At 42.4% G+C, this 14,868-nt stretch overlaps 1 protein-coding gene across 21 annotated transcripts in view; it reads left to right on the forward strand.

The window, feature by feature from the left end:
- MAPK8IP3 (mitogen-activated protein kinase 8 interacting protein 3) overlaps window positions 1–14,868 on the forward strand; it is a 77,345-nt gene that overhangs the window by 49,257 nt on the left and 13,220 nt on the right. For 7 of the 21 annotated variants that reach the window (XM_075515478.1, XM_075515487.1, XM_075515480.1 and 4 more), the window contains 10 exons: window positions 2,865–2,922; window positions 3,922–4,074; window positions 5,657–5,738; window positions 7,543–7,694; window positions 8,323–8,379; window positions 8,863–9,033; window positions 10,619–10,778; window positions 11,635–11,730; window positions 13,202–13,366; window positions 14,319–14,484. In XM_075515478.1, coding sequence (XP_075371593.1) covers window positions 2,865–2,922; window positions 3,922–4,074; window positions 5,657–5,738; window positions 7,543–7,694; window positions 8,323–8,379; window positions 8,863–9,033; window positions 10,619–10,778; window positions 11,635–11,730; window positions 13,202–13,366; window positions 14,319–14,484 — 1,260 coding nt within the window. The remainder of the gene's footprint in view (window positions 1–2,864; window positions 2,923–3,921; window positions 4,075–5,656; window positions 5,739–7,542; window positions 7,695–8,322; window positions 8,380–8,862; window positions 9,034–10,618; window positions 10,779–11,634; window positions 11,731–13,201; window positions 13,367–14,318; window positions 14,485–14,868) is intronic. The other 14 variants (XM_075515488.1, XM_075515490.1, XM_075515499.1 and 11 more) reach the window with 9 other exon arrangements.

Genomic DNA, 14,868 nt, shown 5'->3' on the forward strand with positions numbered 1-14,868 from the left:
TGGAGTTTGTCACAGTGCAGAGGTAGATTTGGGCCTGTGCAAAAATGCCAGATGAGAGCTTTGATATCCACCCCCCTTTTTGTTTTTCCACCTGCCCCTGTCCCTCCCTCACCCTATTCATAATGTCTGTTGAACTACCTTTGTTGTAGGGATGGGAAACCCAAAGACGTGTAGTCCAGGGGAAATGATGAAGATGGAAGAAACAGATGAGCTCATCTTGAGCTTGTCCTGACATCTCAGGTGTAAATCGCTGTTAGGCCAGGCTGCAGCAGAACAAGGTGTAGATTAGTTGCTACTGAGCATCACATATACTGGCACCACACACAAGATGTACACATGCTGATGAGCTGCTCTGTTTGCTGTTTACAGACTGGTACTTAATGGCTGCTTTTTTTCTCTTCCTTTCTTCCCCTTTGTCCCCATCTCTTTCTGTTCCCTTTCTCGTATGGGATGGCTCTCATAGTACGGGATGATTTCTTTGGTAAGGCGAAGGCCTTTTTTCTTTTTTTTTTTTTTCTTTCTTTTTTCCTTTTTTTTTAATGTGCATTTTTTCCTAAATTTCTTCCATTCATTCAACATCCCTCCATATGTCTTGCATTCCCTTGGTTTGGTTTTTTTGTGATTGTGGTATCACCTCTCCAAGAAGCAGGACGCAGCTGGTCAGTAGTGGTGGTTTGCGGATTCTCCTCTGTTTCTTGTAGTTGATTATCCACTTTGATGCTTCACACTATTTGCCTGGCTGTGGGAGGTGGACAGTGTAGGATGGGCTCTGTTAGGGCTCTGTCCAGACCTCTCTTCCCTTTGCTCCACACCACAAAGGGGTGAAGAGATCTCCTTTTAGTCACTCAGAGTGTTTTTCTTTCCCCATGAGCAGGGCTTTCCCATTACAGCCTGCATAAGGTTACCTCATAGTGTCAATTGTATGACTCTGGGATGGCTTCATCCATTTCTTTATTGCAAGACTAGCCCTTCAGACCTCTCACTGGTTAAAGCATTGGGCTGTGACTGTCTCACACACAAGGCAGAAGCTGTGGTGAGGATACTGATGGTTGGGATGCTGTATGGCTTTTAGTTCTGGCATGATAGATAGCTCACCCTCTTCACCAGAGTTCCTTTCTTTCCCCAAAACAGCTGCGGAGAGGGATAGATGACTCAAGAATGGGAAGGAAAAAGATTTAGCCCAAAAAAACTGGGGACGAACTCTTTCCCTTGATGTCCCTCAGCACCTGTAATGTCCTTGTGCCATTTTAATGTCTTACTGGCTAAATATTTATTTGATCATTTGTAGAATCAATAAAAAGGAACAAGAAAATCATTTAATAAACAGATGACTTCTTGGTCTTCCAATCAACATACAGCATGCCACAAAAGAAAGGGCTATAGGTGATTCACCTTACCAAACCAAAAATACACTTCAGTTTACACTGCAGTTAGTGTCTCTCACTTCTTTGCTGTTTGCAGTATTCTTTGACACAGCATCCAAAGAACACATTGCCTGAAACATCAAAGTGATTAATTATCTGTCTACTAATTTTTCAGAAGTTATTTGAAAATGCTGCTTCTTACTCATTCTTGCTGGGAATTTGCTTTTGCCATCATAAATTCATCCCATTTAACTGTGGGAAGAGGATCTGTATGTTGGAGTGTTGTGATGTGTTCTCACTTCTTGTATGCTACCATGTTTCTCTAACTTCCACTTACTTCAAGTTTGTGTTGTTTTTATTTTATTGCAAATATTAATTAATCAGCAAATAACAGATCATGAAAACTGTTGATGTCTTTGCTGTAAAGGAAGAGGTAGTTCAGAGGGCAGCACAAGGAGCACTTCAGCACAAACACTGATGGTTGTGAGACTTCTTCATGCTCTGGGACCTGTGGTGAGAAATGAGCTGCAACCCTCAGCACTGTCCCCCAACAGGGAGAGGTCTCTTTGCCTTTACCTCTGAGGTGGCCTTTGTTCCCCACTGGAGGACAGAATCTGATCCTGGGAGCCAGCAAGTCCCTGGCAGCAGGAAGCAATCCAGATGTGCTTTCGGTCCCTAAATTGCTTTCTGTCTGGTTTTATGAAATACTAAATTCAACCTTCACTCTTAGCCCCAGAGTTTTCGAAGTGATTGCAACCCAATCTGCATATTGCAGTCGTCGTACGTTGATGGCCAAGTGCAAGTGCAGTGTGTCTGATACAGATGTTTTCTTGAGTGTGGGTCTTAAGTGATGGGACTGAGACGTCAGATTTTAAACATCTGTGGGAAAACTATTAAAGGTAGATAGAGCAGTGGACAATCTAAAGTCCTGTTAAAATTGTTCTGGTGGAAGGCTGATAATGTGAAGCCTTTCGTGTGCATGAAACTGGTCACAACCGTGATCCCAAATCTGTACTGAGAAACAGAAAATTTGGCTTATACTAAGAAAGAAAGAAAATCACTGATGTGCGGATCTGGCCAGCAATTTGGACGGTGTTCTGCTGTCCTCTGTGAAAAACCCATGAACTTCTACCTTCTTTCTGTATGAGTGATGATAAAAAATGGTTGCAATAGCTCATGGGTGAACCAGGAGCTACTGACTTGACTTCCCCTGACTGGTGTTAGTGAAGCTCTCCTCTCTGTCCCTCTCAAGGGAGTCTGTGAAAGTTGGGGTAAGAAGCTAGGTCTGCATTTGGGCTCTTTACAGAAGGACACATGGGTGTCTTTGCTTGTGCTGCATGGTCTTTCAGCAAGAGGCACTCCACTCTCCACGGCAGGACACAGAAGCCTAGGGAAGCCTAACAAAAGTGATTTCTATTCCTCAAGCATGAGTCAGGCAGTGCCACACAAGCTTCATGTTTCTAGGAGAGCAGGTGAAAACTGCCTGGCCTTTCTTTTCAGGAATGGGCAAAGAAGTGGGGAATCTGCTGTTGGAGAACTCGCAGCTACTGGAGACCAAGTAAGGAACTGTTGCGTGATCTGAACTGCCTGCCTAGTTATGAGATGTCATCTTGAAGTAGGTCTTGGCCAGAACTCCTGCCTCACAGGGGCTTGCTTATTTATCTAACAGGTTCTCTTGAATACTTGTTGTTCCTTCAATTGTAGAAGAGGAATTGCTCTTCTGAGCGACTTTCCTAACTGTTTCCTTTCTGCAGGCACTTGGGTGAAGTCTCTGGGCATGTGCTGGTAGGGTCTGATCCCAACTGAAATCAATGGCAAGCTCTTAATTAACTTTAGTGGGAATCTAGATGTGGGTCTGAGCCTCTGTGAGGATATTGATGTATAAGTTTTTATTTACAAGGTTTGCTATTTGGAAAGAAAATTTTCGTACTATTGAGAAGAGTTTTCAAAGATTTAATAGTTGATAAAGGAGAAGCAGACAATATAATGGACTTCCTTTTTGAGAAAGGCGTGGCAAACGAGATACTAAAGCTAAGCAGCCAGGAAGAGGAAGGCAAAGTACTTCCAGGGGAGAGTTGCAGAACTTACTATGACAGGAAGCTGCTGATTTTAAAGATTTTAAGATATTTTGGAGCTGATTGGAAACATTTATATCACGGTCATCCACAATTATCCACAATTACAGATAACAGCAGTTCTGAAAGACATGTTTCAGATCTTCATTCTGTTAAAAATAGATTTGAACCTCATGCAGATGATAGGTTGCCCTACACCTGCTTTCTGCAGTATTTTGCCATCTTCTTAAGGAGATGTTGGTCTGTCAGTCAGGACACAGGACTGGACAGACCTCATCCTGACCAATTATGGTGATTTCTGTGGTGTTCTGCAGCTTCTTCTTGCCAAAATCTACTTTTCATGAGTTATAGCTGGACTGAATTGCTTGAATACACTCATTTCAACTCTCCTTGTAGTGCCTGTAACTTTAGTTTCAGGTCTCTCTTATGGACAGCTGCTGGTTTTGGGCATTTTTGCTTATTGTCCCTTTCACACCTTTAAGAAATGCTTTGAACGTTGTGAAGAATGATTTGATTGCCAAGGTGGACCAGCTGTCTGGAGAGCAAGAAGTGCTGAAGGGAGAGCTTGAAGCAACAAAGCAGGCCAAAGCCAAAATGGAAACCAGAGTCAAGGAGCTGGAGGAGGAGCTGAAAAGGTGAGTGATTCACACCCTGCCCCAGGGAGCTGGGAGGACATGAGTGATAAACCCACCTCCTCTGTTTTACCCTGTTTCCCTCATGGAGGTTAGCATTGGAATTCAAAGGTACCTTACAGAGCACATCAGAGCCTGATGGTAGGTGGTTGAGATACTTCTAGTGTTACATTGTTTTTATTGGTTTGAAATGGGTTATTGAACCTTAGAAAACCCGCAGAATTTTCCTCCCCAGGACTAGAATTCTGCAGCAGCAACTGCAAATCCAGGCTCCTTGGAGTGAAGTGTTCAGAGTTTCAATTTGCAATTTAAAAAAAAAGGGGGGAGGGGGGGAATTTCAAAACCAATAGTTTTGAAGGAAACTGTCAAGAGCTTGATCCTCACAGCAGCCAAGTCAGCTCTGAGAGAACTGAATGCCCATACATTTAATGAAAGAGCTAATACAGATTCCCACAAACAATATTTAAATGCCAGTATTGTTAATTGTTTCATTGTTCATGTTAAGAATGAGAAGAGGCAGAAGAGATTTTAAAGTCCTATGCAGGTAGCATTTGGAGAGATCCCACTTCTTATTTTCTGCTCAAACTAGAGAAACTGAAGCCTGAATGCCTAGCAAAGCCTGTGATGATTTCACATCCTTAAAAGTAAAGATGCCCCACGGGGCTCAAAGCAACATAATTACATTTTGACTAGCACTGTGGTATTTCAATTCAGAGGACAGTGTTTACTTTGCAGCTGGAATCTGGAAGGTTGCCTCTGTAATCTGAGCACAAAATCACCAAGAGCAGCACAGACTGGTCTCTTTGTTGTTCAAAATGTCTGAAATGAAAGTAGTATCACAAGCAGTGGAAGTAGGTCTGATTTTTTAAAATGCCTTTTTGAGTCTTTCATAATACACATAATATATTTAATATATTATGCAGTAGGGACATGGACTTTTGACTGGCAAGTGTGCCTTTTTAGGAGATGGAGACAGCATCTTTTTTCCACAGTGTGTTTGCTATTAATAAAAGTGCTTGTAGTTCAAATGGGACTGCATGGCTGCACCTTGGTATGGAGTTTAAAGAAATTAAAAGCACTTGGATAAATACTTTAAGTATTTTGTTAGCACAAATTTGGTATTCTCTTCCTTACCATTATGGCGAACTGTCCTTCACATTAGAGGCTTTTTTCACTGCATTGAAAACAGAAGCAGCCCAGAAGAAGAACTTAAGCCAGCATTTTCACTGCTGATAATGGCTCAGTTTTCCCATGGTTAAGATCTCATCAAACATTTGAACATAGATTATGGCTCTGAAATAGAAATTGGGTGGACTGTTCCAGTGGTCAGTATTTTGGTGCTTACATCGAATGTTCCAAAGAAATGGGGTGATGTCGGTGAGGCTGTTCAGAGTAACATGCTGCAAGAGAGAGAGAAAAATATCAGAGAAGCATCTCATAATTTGTACACTTAGCTTGCAGTTTGAAAACGCTTCCTTGTGATTCATGCAGTCAAACCTTCCCATAGATGGTTCTCCTCCCAGAAGTCCTCAGGGCCAGCCAGGGTATCATTTGCTGGTTTTATGCCTTTCTTCCTGTTTCCTAGAGTGAAATCTGAAGCGATTGTTGCCCGACGAGAACCCAAAGAGGAGGTGGAGGATGTAAGCAGCTATCTCTGTACAGAATTGGTATATTACATTACTAAAATGCCTGCGGGGAAAGGGGGTTTATATACTTTCTCTATATTACTTCATATATGTGAGTCCTGAGATGCAGATTGATCTGCCTTCGTTAACGATGAGGGCAAAGCTGGTGAACATTGTTGCTGATGAACATTGCTAATAGACAGATGCCATGAGATTACCTCTTCGTATGACTTTCAAACCATAGTTTGGCAAAGATGAGCAGCCGACACAGTGGCAATACAATGCACAATGTGGTTTCTGCAGAACGGTGCTAGAGTGGTGCCCTGCTCAGCACCTTCCCATTTTATCTGGTTCTCCCTAATTTTGAATTACAGTCCAGTGTACACTGTGGTTTCTCTTGGGGTCTTTTGATAGTCAGGCTTCTCCAGAAGAGCTTGTCTCCACATTGGCAGTGAAGCTGTAAGCCATGAGGACATTGTGCAGTGAATTCCAGGTTATACAGACAGCTTTGCAGCAGTAACTGCCTTCTTTTATTAGTCCTGTAATCTCAGTCTTGTGGCATTGTTTTTCTCTTTATTGCTTTTACATAAGCCAGTACTGCCTGTTACAGGGTACAGGCAGAGAAGGCTCATGGACTGTTCTTTTATGACAGCTCTTCAAAGTTTTGGCTGAGGTAGAGGCTTTTCAACAAAGACCAACTGTAGCCAAAAAAAAAGGCAAACCCAAGTGGTAACAGAGATTTTCCTTGTAAATGTCACTCTACTGGGACAGGGAATTAGATACACTTCTTTTCAATATCACTGTGTTCTTACTTTGTAAAAGGTATTGGAGTAGGTTCAATTCTAGCCCAATTCTCTTGACTTAACTGAGGTGAACTTGGTCTGTTGAGAATTTAGGTAGATAGGAAAATTTTCAAGTTGAAATGCTTGTGAAATGCTGAAGAGGACTGGATTTCTTTTAAGCTGAACTGACAGGAGGTCTGGTTTTTTTAAATTAAAAAAAAAAAAAGTTTGTAAAATTCCTTTTCATTTATACGCTTCTTGTTTTGACTGCTCATACAGGTTTATTCCAAGTCCGGGGAGGCTGGAGAGGGACTTGGTTAATTTGTGCTATTTGTGCTATTTGTGCTCTCAGCGGTACTCACCAGCCAGGCTGAGCTCGGGAATTGCCACAGTCTAGGCACAACCCAGTGGCACTTCCTAGTAATGAGTTCCCAAAATCCTTATGATTTATTTTTGGGCAGATATTTTCCCCCACTTAGTCATGTTGTTCTCATTTTCCACTCCTCAAAAGAGACAAACAGGATCTCATTGCTTTTGCCTACTAACCCAAAGCCTCTTGTGCCCTCATTGGAAGGCCAGGTTGTGTCACCAAAGAGGAAAATGCCTTTCTTTAGTTTCTTGTGCCCTACACCTTTATTAGTGTGTACTAACAGAACACCTCCTTCCTAGTCCTCTTGAGGGGTCGGATGGCATTACATGCTGCTCCCTGCTGCTTGTGACTGGATTTGCTAATGAACTAAAACTTTGGTTTCCAAACTTCTGGACCAACGGACCACTGTCAATTCTCATAATTCCTTGCAGACTATCAAAGCACCTTGCTGGAAATAGTCCCTGCATGGGGTTTTTAATTTGTTGGTGGTTCTAATTCTAATTTCCATGGGTTTGCAGAACACCCCAGAGGTCCATGGGCTGTAGTTTGGAGCTCACTTGTCTAGAATTAGCACCTCATACAGGGGAATCGGGGTAATCAAACAGAACAGGAAGAGAGCTAACAAATATGTCTTTCTGTCTCCTGAGTTGCCCTGTACTAACATCAATCCCCTTCCATCTTTTGTTGGCTGAAGCAGTGCTCCTCCCCCCTGCAGGACAACATTCCCATAGCTCAGCGCCGCCGCTTCACCCGTGTGGAAATGGCCCGGGTTCTGATGGAGCGCAATCAATACAAAGAGAGGTTGATGGAGCTCCAGGAGGCTGTCAGGTGGACAGAGATGATTAGGTGAGACTGGGTATTGGTGAACATTCCTATTTAGGACAGAACCTGGCCATATTTGACCTCATGGTCAATGGAACCCCTACCAAGATAGGGGTTGAGAAGTGCTGAAAGTTTTCCAAACTGTAGATGCTTCTCTCCTAATAGCTAATTCTTTCTCTTAAGAGAAAGACTTGAACCTGGGCTGCAAATCTCGAGTTGCCATCGTTACTTGGAGACACTGGGCAGTTGTTTGTCTTTCTTGTTTCTTGTGTGCTAATTAAGCTAGGAGAAGCTGTAGGGAAGAGGGTTGCTTCTAATTAATGAATTTTAAAGACTATGGCTTGAAGTGAATATAATTCTGGGGTTGGTAGTTACCATACTAGTACTGTGGCAATGATAATGTTGCAGGGAGTTGATAAAACTTTGAATTGAACCCACTTACTTGCACTTCATGTCAACATTGAAACATAAAGCGGTTGGGTGAGCTTACATTAAAGACTAGTGCATGTCACTTCCTCTGTTGTGTTTAGAAACATGTTAGAATGAATTCTGAATTTTGACATGGCTTCCTTGATGGAAATGGCCTGCTGGTTGGCAGAAGCTTGCGTAAGAGATGCTGAAATTAACTTGCTTATGCTGTGTTTGTCCTTAGAGCTTCCCGTGAGCACCCCTCCGTCCAGGAGAAGAAGAAATCCACCATTTGGCAGTTGTAAGTTCTTTGGTGGTTTGTATGTAAGATTAAGAAAAGGGGAAGTGTTGCCATTTCAACTTTAGACAGCAACTTAATAGACTCTGACATGAATGAAACATCAACTAAAAGTGTTGTTAGCTGAACCCTTTTGCCTTCAAGGGCTTCCTTTGTCCTTAGTGAAATTAAAATCGGATCTGATCATCCGCATTGGTTTTGTTTTACAAGCTGAAAAAGATCATGAGTATCTTGGAATGAAAACATACATATACTCACAATCAGTTTTAATAAAGGGCTGTTTTCAGAAGGTATCTGTTTCTGGAAGCTAAAAACACCGTATGTCAATCAAACTGAGGACTTAGCTCTATGTTTGGAGTAGGGCAGTTTTCATGAAGGGCTTACAGCCCCTGGTTGCATACCTCTTGCTTCCCCTGTTGTGAATCTATGGTGTGTTGTCTCCCCAGGCATCTTTTCTCTTATTTGTTGGCCTTTTTCTGTCCCTAGCTTCAGCCGTCTGTTCAGCTCTTCCTCGAGTCCCCCACCAGCAAAGAGGACCTATCCGTCTGTGAACATCCACTACAAGTCTCCAACAACAGCAGGGTTCAGCCAGCGTCGCAGTCACACCATGTGCCAGATCTCCTCCAGCAGCCGCACCCTGGAGTTCTTCCCTGAAGAGTGAGTCGTGTGCTGTGTGCCAAGCCAGGTCCCCTTGCAGCTCTCCCAAATAGCAGCTTTTCTTAAAATAAGCTGTTTTCTGCTTTAAAAAAAGTCTGTGTGGTGTTAATATGTTTCTGTCTCTTGTGGTATATCTCCCTGATCTTTCAGTCATCCGTTACCACATGGATGGGCTCAGCAAACTTTGTCCTCCCAAACATATCACTGCCGTGGCTTTCTAGGCCATGTAGGCTTGAGTTGGCCTCAACCCTAGTTCTGCACTCGTATTTGCAGACTGCGTGATAGAATGAAGTAGGGCTTTTGTGGTAGAGTATGATGGCAGCATTGGGACAGTGGGATGGAGTGTCTTGCCCCAACCCTGTTGACAAGGAGTGTAGATGAAGACAAAAGTTCTCTCAACAGCACATTTAGGTTACAATATTTGGTTTTAATCTTAACCGTGCTAAAAAAGAGCCTCTAAGTGTTGCTAGTGCAGAGTCTGCTCCCTACCCTTTATGTCTCTGACATGAAGGGAGAAAACTCTTCTGTGCTTTGCTTTACTTCAAAATGTGTGTGTTCTACCATTATGAGGTTGTACAGTTTCATACGTGGTATGTTTTTGTGGAAGGACTTTGGAGAATGTGATAGTAAAGTATTTCAACTTCTGCGATAAGAAGGATTTGTTGGAAAGGCGCTAGATCAGGAGAAGAGAGATTGTTTTTAGAAGGGTAAATTTGTATTTTATAGATACTGACTGCCTTTATTCTGTTCTTTTTATCTGATTGCAATATCATAGTCATTGTGTGGTGTCTGAGTGCTTTTCAGCAGTGCATTAAACGATGTGACTAACCACTGTCAGAAGCTGTTTGTTCTCTCATCCTCCCCCTAGGGGAGGAAGCATGTGCAGGGAAGTGTTTTGTTTTAGCAGGGGGTGGTTTTTGCTTTAAGTATATATGCCATTATGTGTGTATGTGTAGGGGTTTTGTTTCGGATTGGATTTTTTTGCTGATGTTCGTACCTTGTAATGATACTTTAAAAACCTACTGAGAGCTGGAGCTGATATTCAAACAGCCTTTGTTTATATTAAAACATATCTTAAGAGCTCACAGATCAATTTTTCTTTTAACCTTTGCCAGTGCAAAGCTGGAGTTGTTTTTTTGGAACCAGCAGTTTCAACAGCAGTTAGAGCATATTTTCCTTGTCAGCAGAGAAAGCTTTAAAATGGACAGAAAAATAAATAGTTGACTATAATGAAGAAGCGAAGAATTCAAAATGCCTTCCTGATGGAGACATAAGATCAGTAAATTGTAACGGCTAAGCAAAAATGGGTGTAATCTCAAAGATTCATAGGCCTTATGGAGGGTTGATTCCCTGTTTCTGAAGGGCTCTTGGAGCATTGAAGTGGAGATGACAATGATTTGGCCTGCCACAACGCTCAGGTAACAGGGAGTTAGAGTTTAGGGATGCCTATGTCTGCTTCTTAACAGGGTTTTTCTCTCTCCGATTTCCTGCATCTGTTTGCAAAGATGGATTTGGTTTGCTTTGTGTTTCCTCCCCCTGCTATGGCGACACTCCCTTAACCTTCAGCTTCTGTTTTTAACCATAGATTGAGAAGTAACACTGTTGCTTCTCTCCTCAGTGACTGTACATCCTCAGCACGTCGTGAGCAGAAACGGGAGCAGTACCGCCAGGTCCGGGAGCATGTGCGGAATGATGATGGGCGATTGCAGGCCTGTGGCTGGAGCCTCCCTGCCAAGTACAAGCAGGTAGGGAACACTCTCAGGACAGGCTGAGGAGACATCGTCTCCCACAGTGAAACCAGTGAAGACCTAATTCTCCTGCTGGTAACCTCAGCCTTAGTCCTTAAATATTTCATTTAGAGGTATCATATGCATGTTTTATTTGTATGATAATTGTAGGCACAGATTAAATTAATCTTTTCTGTATCTCCACCAAAGTCAATGGAGGGGGCATTCCTCTGCATAAAGGTACTGAAAGAACCTACCCTCAACCACAAGTAATTAACCTTCTTTGTCCAGAGCCCAGTACTTGTTCTTCTTTTTATTTCCTTTGTTATTATAATTGGGCTTGAACATCAGGTATTTCATTTATACTCTGAGAACTTTACTAATTGTTTAGTATAAAACCCAAATGCAGTGCAGTTTGCTCACACTTCTCCCCAGCAGTAACACAAAATCAAATGTCATCAGCCTAATTTGTTGGCCTATGACTCATTTAGCTGGTCAAAGACCACCTGAAAGGAAGGAATCTTGCAGTGTGGCTTGAAAGTGGGTGAGTTTCAGGCCATGGTGGAAGGAAACGCCAGTGTTCTGACTTCTTTGCAGGGAGCATCTGTTAACAACACTTTCTCCATCAGCAGTGCAGCGTATAGCCTCTGTTGACCATAACTGGGGCGCCGCATCCTGGTGAGAGAGGCAGTCTCTTGGGTAGGCTGCTCCCATCCCTGTAGGGACTGTTTCATACAAGATGTGAGATGAAGCCTCAGCAGCACCCACCTCTGAGGCTAATAAGTTCAGTTCTGCCATATTGGTTACATCTCTCTTACCATACCCTGGTGTTTACAGCTTTGTACTGTCTTTTTCATCTTCTCTTCCCCCACAGCTGAGTCCCAATGGTGGTCAGGAAGACACTCGCATGAAAAATGTTCCCGTGCCTGTATATTGTCGCCCACTAGTAGAGAAGGACCCAACCATGAAGGTATGTTGTCTCCTTGTACTATTCTGGTCCAGAAAGGGGACATGGAATAAGCAAAGAATTTTGGTCGCTAAATGTGCAATTTTTACAACAATCTGGTTCTTCTTTTTTACATTATGTATTCCAAATTCTATCTTCCACTTCCTTTTTTTGAATGGTGGTTTCTCGTGTATGTACGGAAAAGTACCTCTCTCTGTAAGGACAGAATTCTTAGCTGATTCTGGTTGCCAGGTCCCACGCTTCTGTCTTACATCTCAAGCTTTTTTGAGACAACTTATATAATATCAGCAACATTTTATGCTTATAAGGCTTTTGCTAAGACTCCTTAGGGTGTAATACAAAGCAATATAAAAATTCATGAAAACGAGCAGGTGAAAGTAAAAATGCATTTCATCACTCTCTTTTAGATTCCACTGTTGACCGGGATTCACTGATAACAGGCCAAAATTATCTAGAGCAGATTTTTGTGAAGCTATGTCTGTCAAGACTAGAATATTTTGAGTAGAATTGCAGTTGAGAATAGATGGTGATCTCTCTGCAGCTAGCACATCTATCTGCTATAACTAGTTGTTTTGAAATAGGCAGTTTGTCAGTAACTTCATTCAGAGCTGATTTTTAGATGTTATTCTGATGTTTAGGTTGTAAGAAAATTCTTATGCTGTTAGTTTTTTCTAGAAGGTTGGCATGATCTTTGGATAATACTCTGTTCAGCATCTTTCCTGTATGATTTTGGATAAATCCAGTAAACTCTGTAGTCCTGTTCCCAGCATTCTCCTAAAAAACTATCTGGAAATAGCTCATAGGAGGTTAGCTAAACTGGATTTCAGAAAACACTCGGTGTGCTTCTTTCACTCTACACTTGTTACGCAGGGAGCTAAACGGGCAGATTTTTTTTTCCCCCTTTTTTTTTTGGTGACTTCATTTTTTGCTGTCTTACTTCTTTAAATAGGTCTCTAAGATCAGGCAAATGCTGATTGTTGCGTGTGAGGAAGCAGAAGAGTGCAAGGAGTAGGAGGGGGACTAGGGAACAGGAGCGCATGGAATGTGTATCCTCAGCCAAGCAGTCCCTGTCAATTTTGTTTAAGCAGTCACGCTTATTGTACCCCGAGCTAGTAACATCTTGCTGTGTCCTGCTTGCTTTGCTGCAATGACTTAGGAACCCCAGAGTCAGAAAAACTGGGGACATTTCAGAAGCCTGTTTTCAGTTATGCACCTGATTTATTATCTTTATTTTCTTTAAATCTGTTAGTCACATCTGTTAAAAAAGTGATTTTCATTAGGTTACAGAGAACCTTTATCTTACCTCCATCAAATCTGACTATGTCTTCTAGTAGAAATCAACAAGTTCTTTTGTTTCCCACTAAATATTTTAGGTGTTTGACATGTGTCCGCAGTTCTCTACAAAGGTGCCTGAATTTCAGGAGACCTTGGAGCCCAGAATTCTTAGTTTAAGATTCCTTTTTCTGTTACTTAGCTGTGGTGTGCAGCTGGAGTCAATCTCACAGGATGGAGACCTTTGGAGCAGGACCCTGGAAATGGGCAGAAACTGGATCCTGGACGTGATCCCCTCAGCAGTGATAGGGAAGCAGAAGGCGAGGAGAACAACAAAAGTAACCATACATCTCCCGAAAAGAAAAAGGTCAGAAAAGAAAATTGATTTTTCTTTTCCCCTCCGGTTTTTTTTCTCATTCCATTCCTGACATGTCCCCCTCTCTCAATACCTTTGTACTATGCTATATAATGCTCTAACTTGTAATTCTGATGCATCATCTTGTGGGGTAGGGTTGTGGTATTCTGGCTCTTCAGAAGCTTTCTGTGTGATTTGGGATAAATAATCCAGGATGAAATTTTCCAACTTCTGCTTTTGCAACGTTTGGAATTTTGAAAAAATTCCTAATAATAAGGATAATTAAGTGCTTGATGAGGTTGCTAGGAATATTATGGAGTCCTCATCACTGTAAATTAAATAATAATAAATAAATTCAGGCAAAGCTTTGTTAAAAAGAACATAGACATAGCAGAGTCCGTGAGTCTATTTGCTTCAGAAGTTGAAGCTCTCGAGATTTATTCCAGCTTTGTTTTTTAATAGTCTTAAGTGGTTTTCTTTTTTTAAGAACCAAGCTGTAATTTGCAAATAATAATAATAGAACGTTTTATCCTTTCTGGTTCATGGGGTTCTTTTGCACAGCTGTCTTACTGTGTGTCTTATAGCTGCCCTATAGTCTTCTGCGATCAGCTTGCTTAAGCTAGTAGGTTGAGCGCATCCCAGCTCCATGGTATTCTGTCTAAAGTGAATGTTCAGCGATACATTAGTCAGACATCTCAGAAGAGAAATTAATGGCCAAACTCCTCTTACCCTAGGAAGCCAGACAGGCTCTTTGGCCAGTGTTCCAGGTACTAGTGCGGACACGTGAATGAAATTTGTATGGCTCGTATTGTTTATTTGCATCAGCTAGGAAGAGACTTGGCTCTTTGAAGCTCTTTGAAGCCAGCATTGTGGCCTTTGCATGTGTAAATGTTGCCAAGCACTAATACACTCAGTCTGATCTGAGAGGGGCACTGATTCTGCCTGTGTGATTGCTCTCCTGAAGGCAAAGGAGCTCCATGAAATGGATGCCACATCCAGTCGTGTCTGGATCCTCACCAGTACACTGTCAACAAGTAAAGTTGTAATTATTGATGCCAATCAGCCTGGCACAGTGGTGGACCAGTTCACTGTCTGCAATGCTCATGTGCTCTGCATCTCCAGCATCCCTGGTAAGTGGGGCCCAGGCACCGGCTGTGATCTGCACAGGGTCACCTGCTCCACTGAGGAGTGACAAATGTAGCGTCCTCACTTCAGAACTAACCCTTGGACCCTGCTACATTCTGTAATTGTCCCTCAAAACCATAACTCAGATCTTGCCTTCTTGTAGTACCTTTCCATGGAAATCCCTCACTGTTGAACGCTTAGTAAGTGGTTCCTTCAGCACATTAAGGATGGCTCCTGGGAGCAAGAGTGAGCCTTGCCCAGGTTTGGGAGGGCTCTGTAGCTTGCCTGGATGTTGATGCTAGGGATGAGGGGATTCGCCATGATGTTGACTGATGCTGTGGTGCCTCCCCAGGCTAGTGAACCCTGAAGGTCAGCATCTTCCATCCATA

The sequence above is a fragment of the Mycteria americana genome, chromosome 12 (assembly GCF_035582795.1).
Source record: "Mycteria americana isolate JAX WOST 10 ecotype Jacksonville Zoo and Gardens chromosome 12, USCA_MyAme_1.0, whole genome shotgun sequence".
In the NCBI taxonomy this organism is placed as follows: domain Eukaryota; kingdom Metazoa; phylum Chordata; class Aves; order Ciconiiformes; family Ciconiidae; genus Mycteria; species Mycteria americana.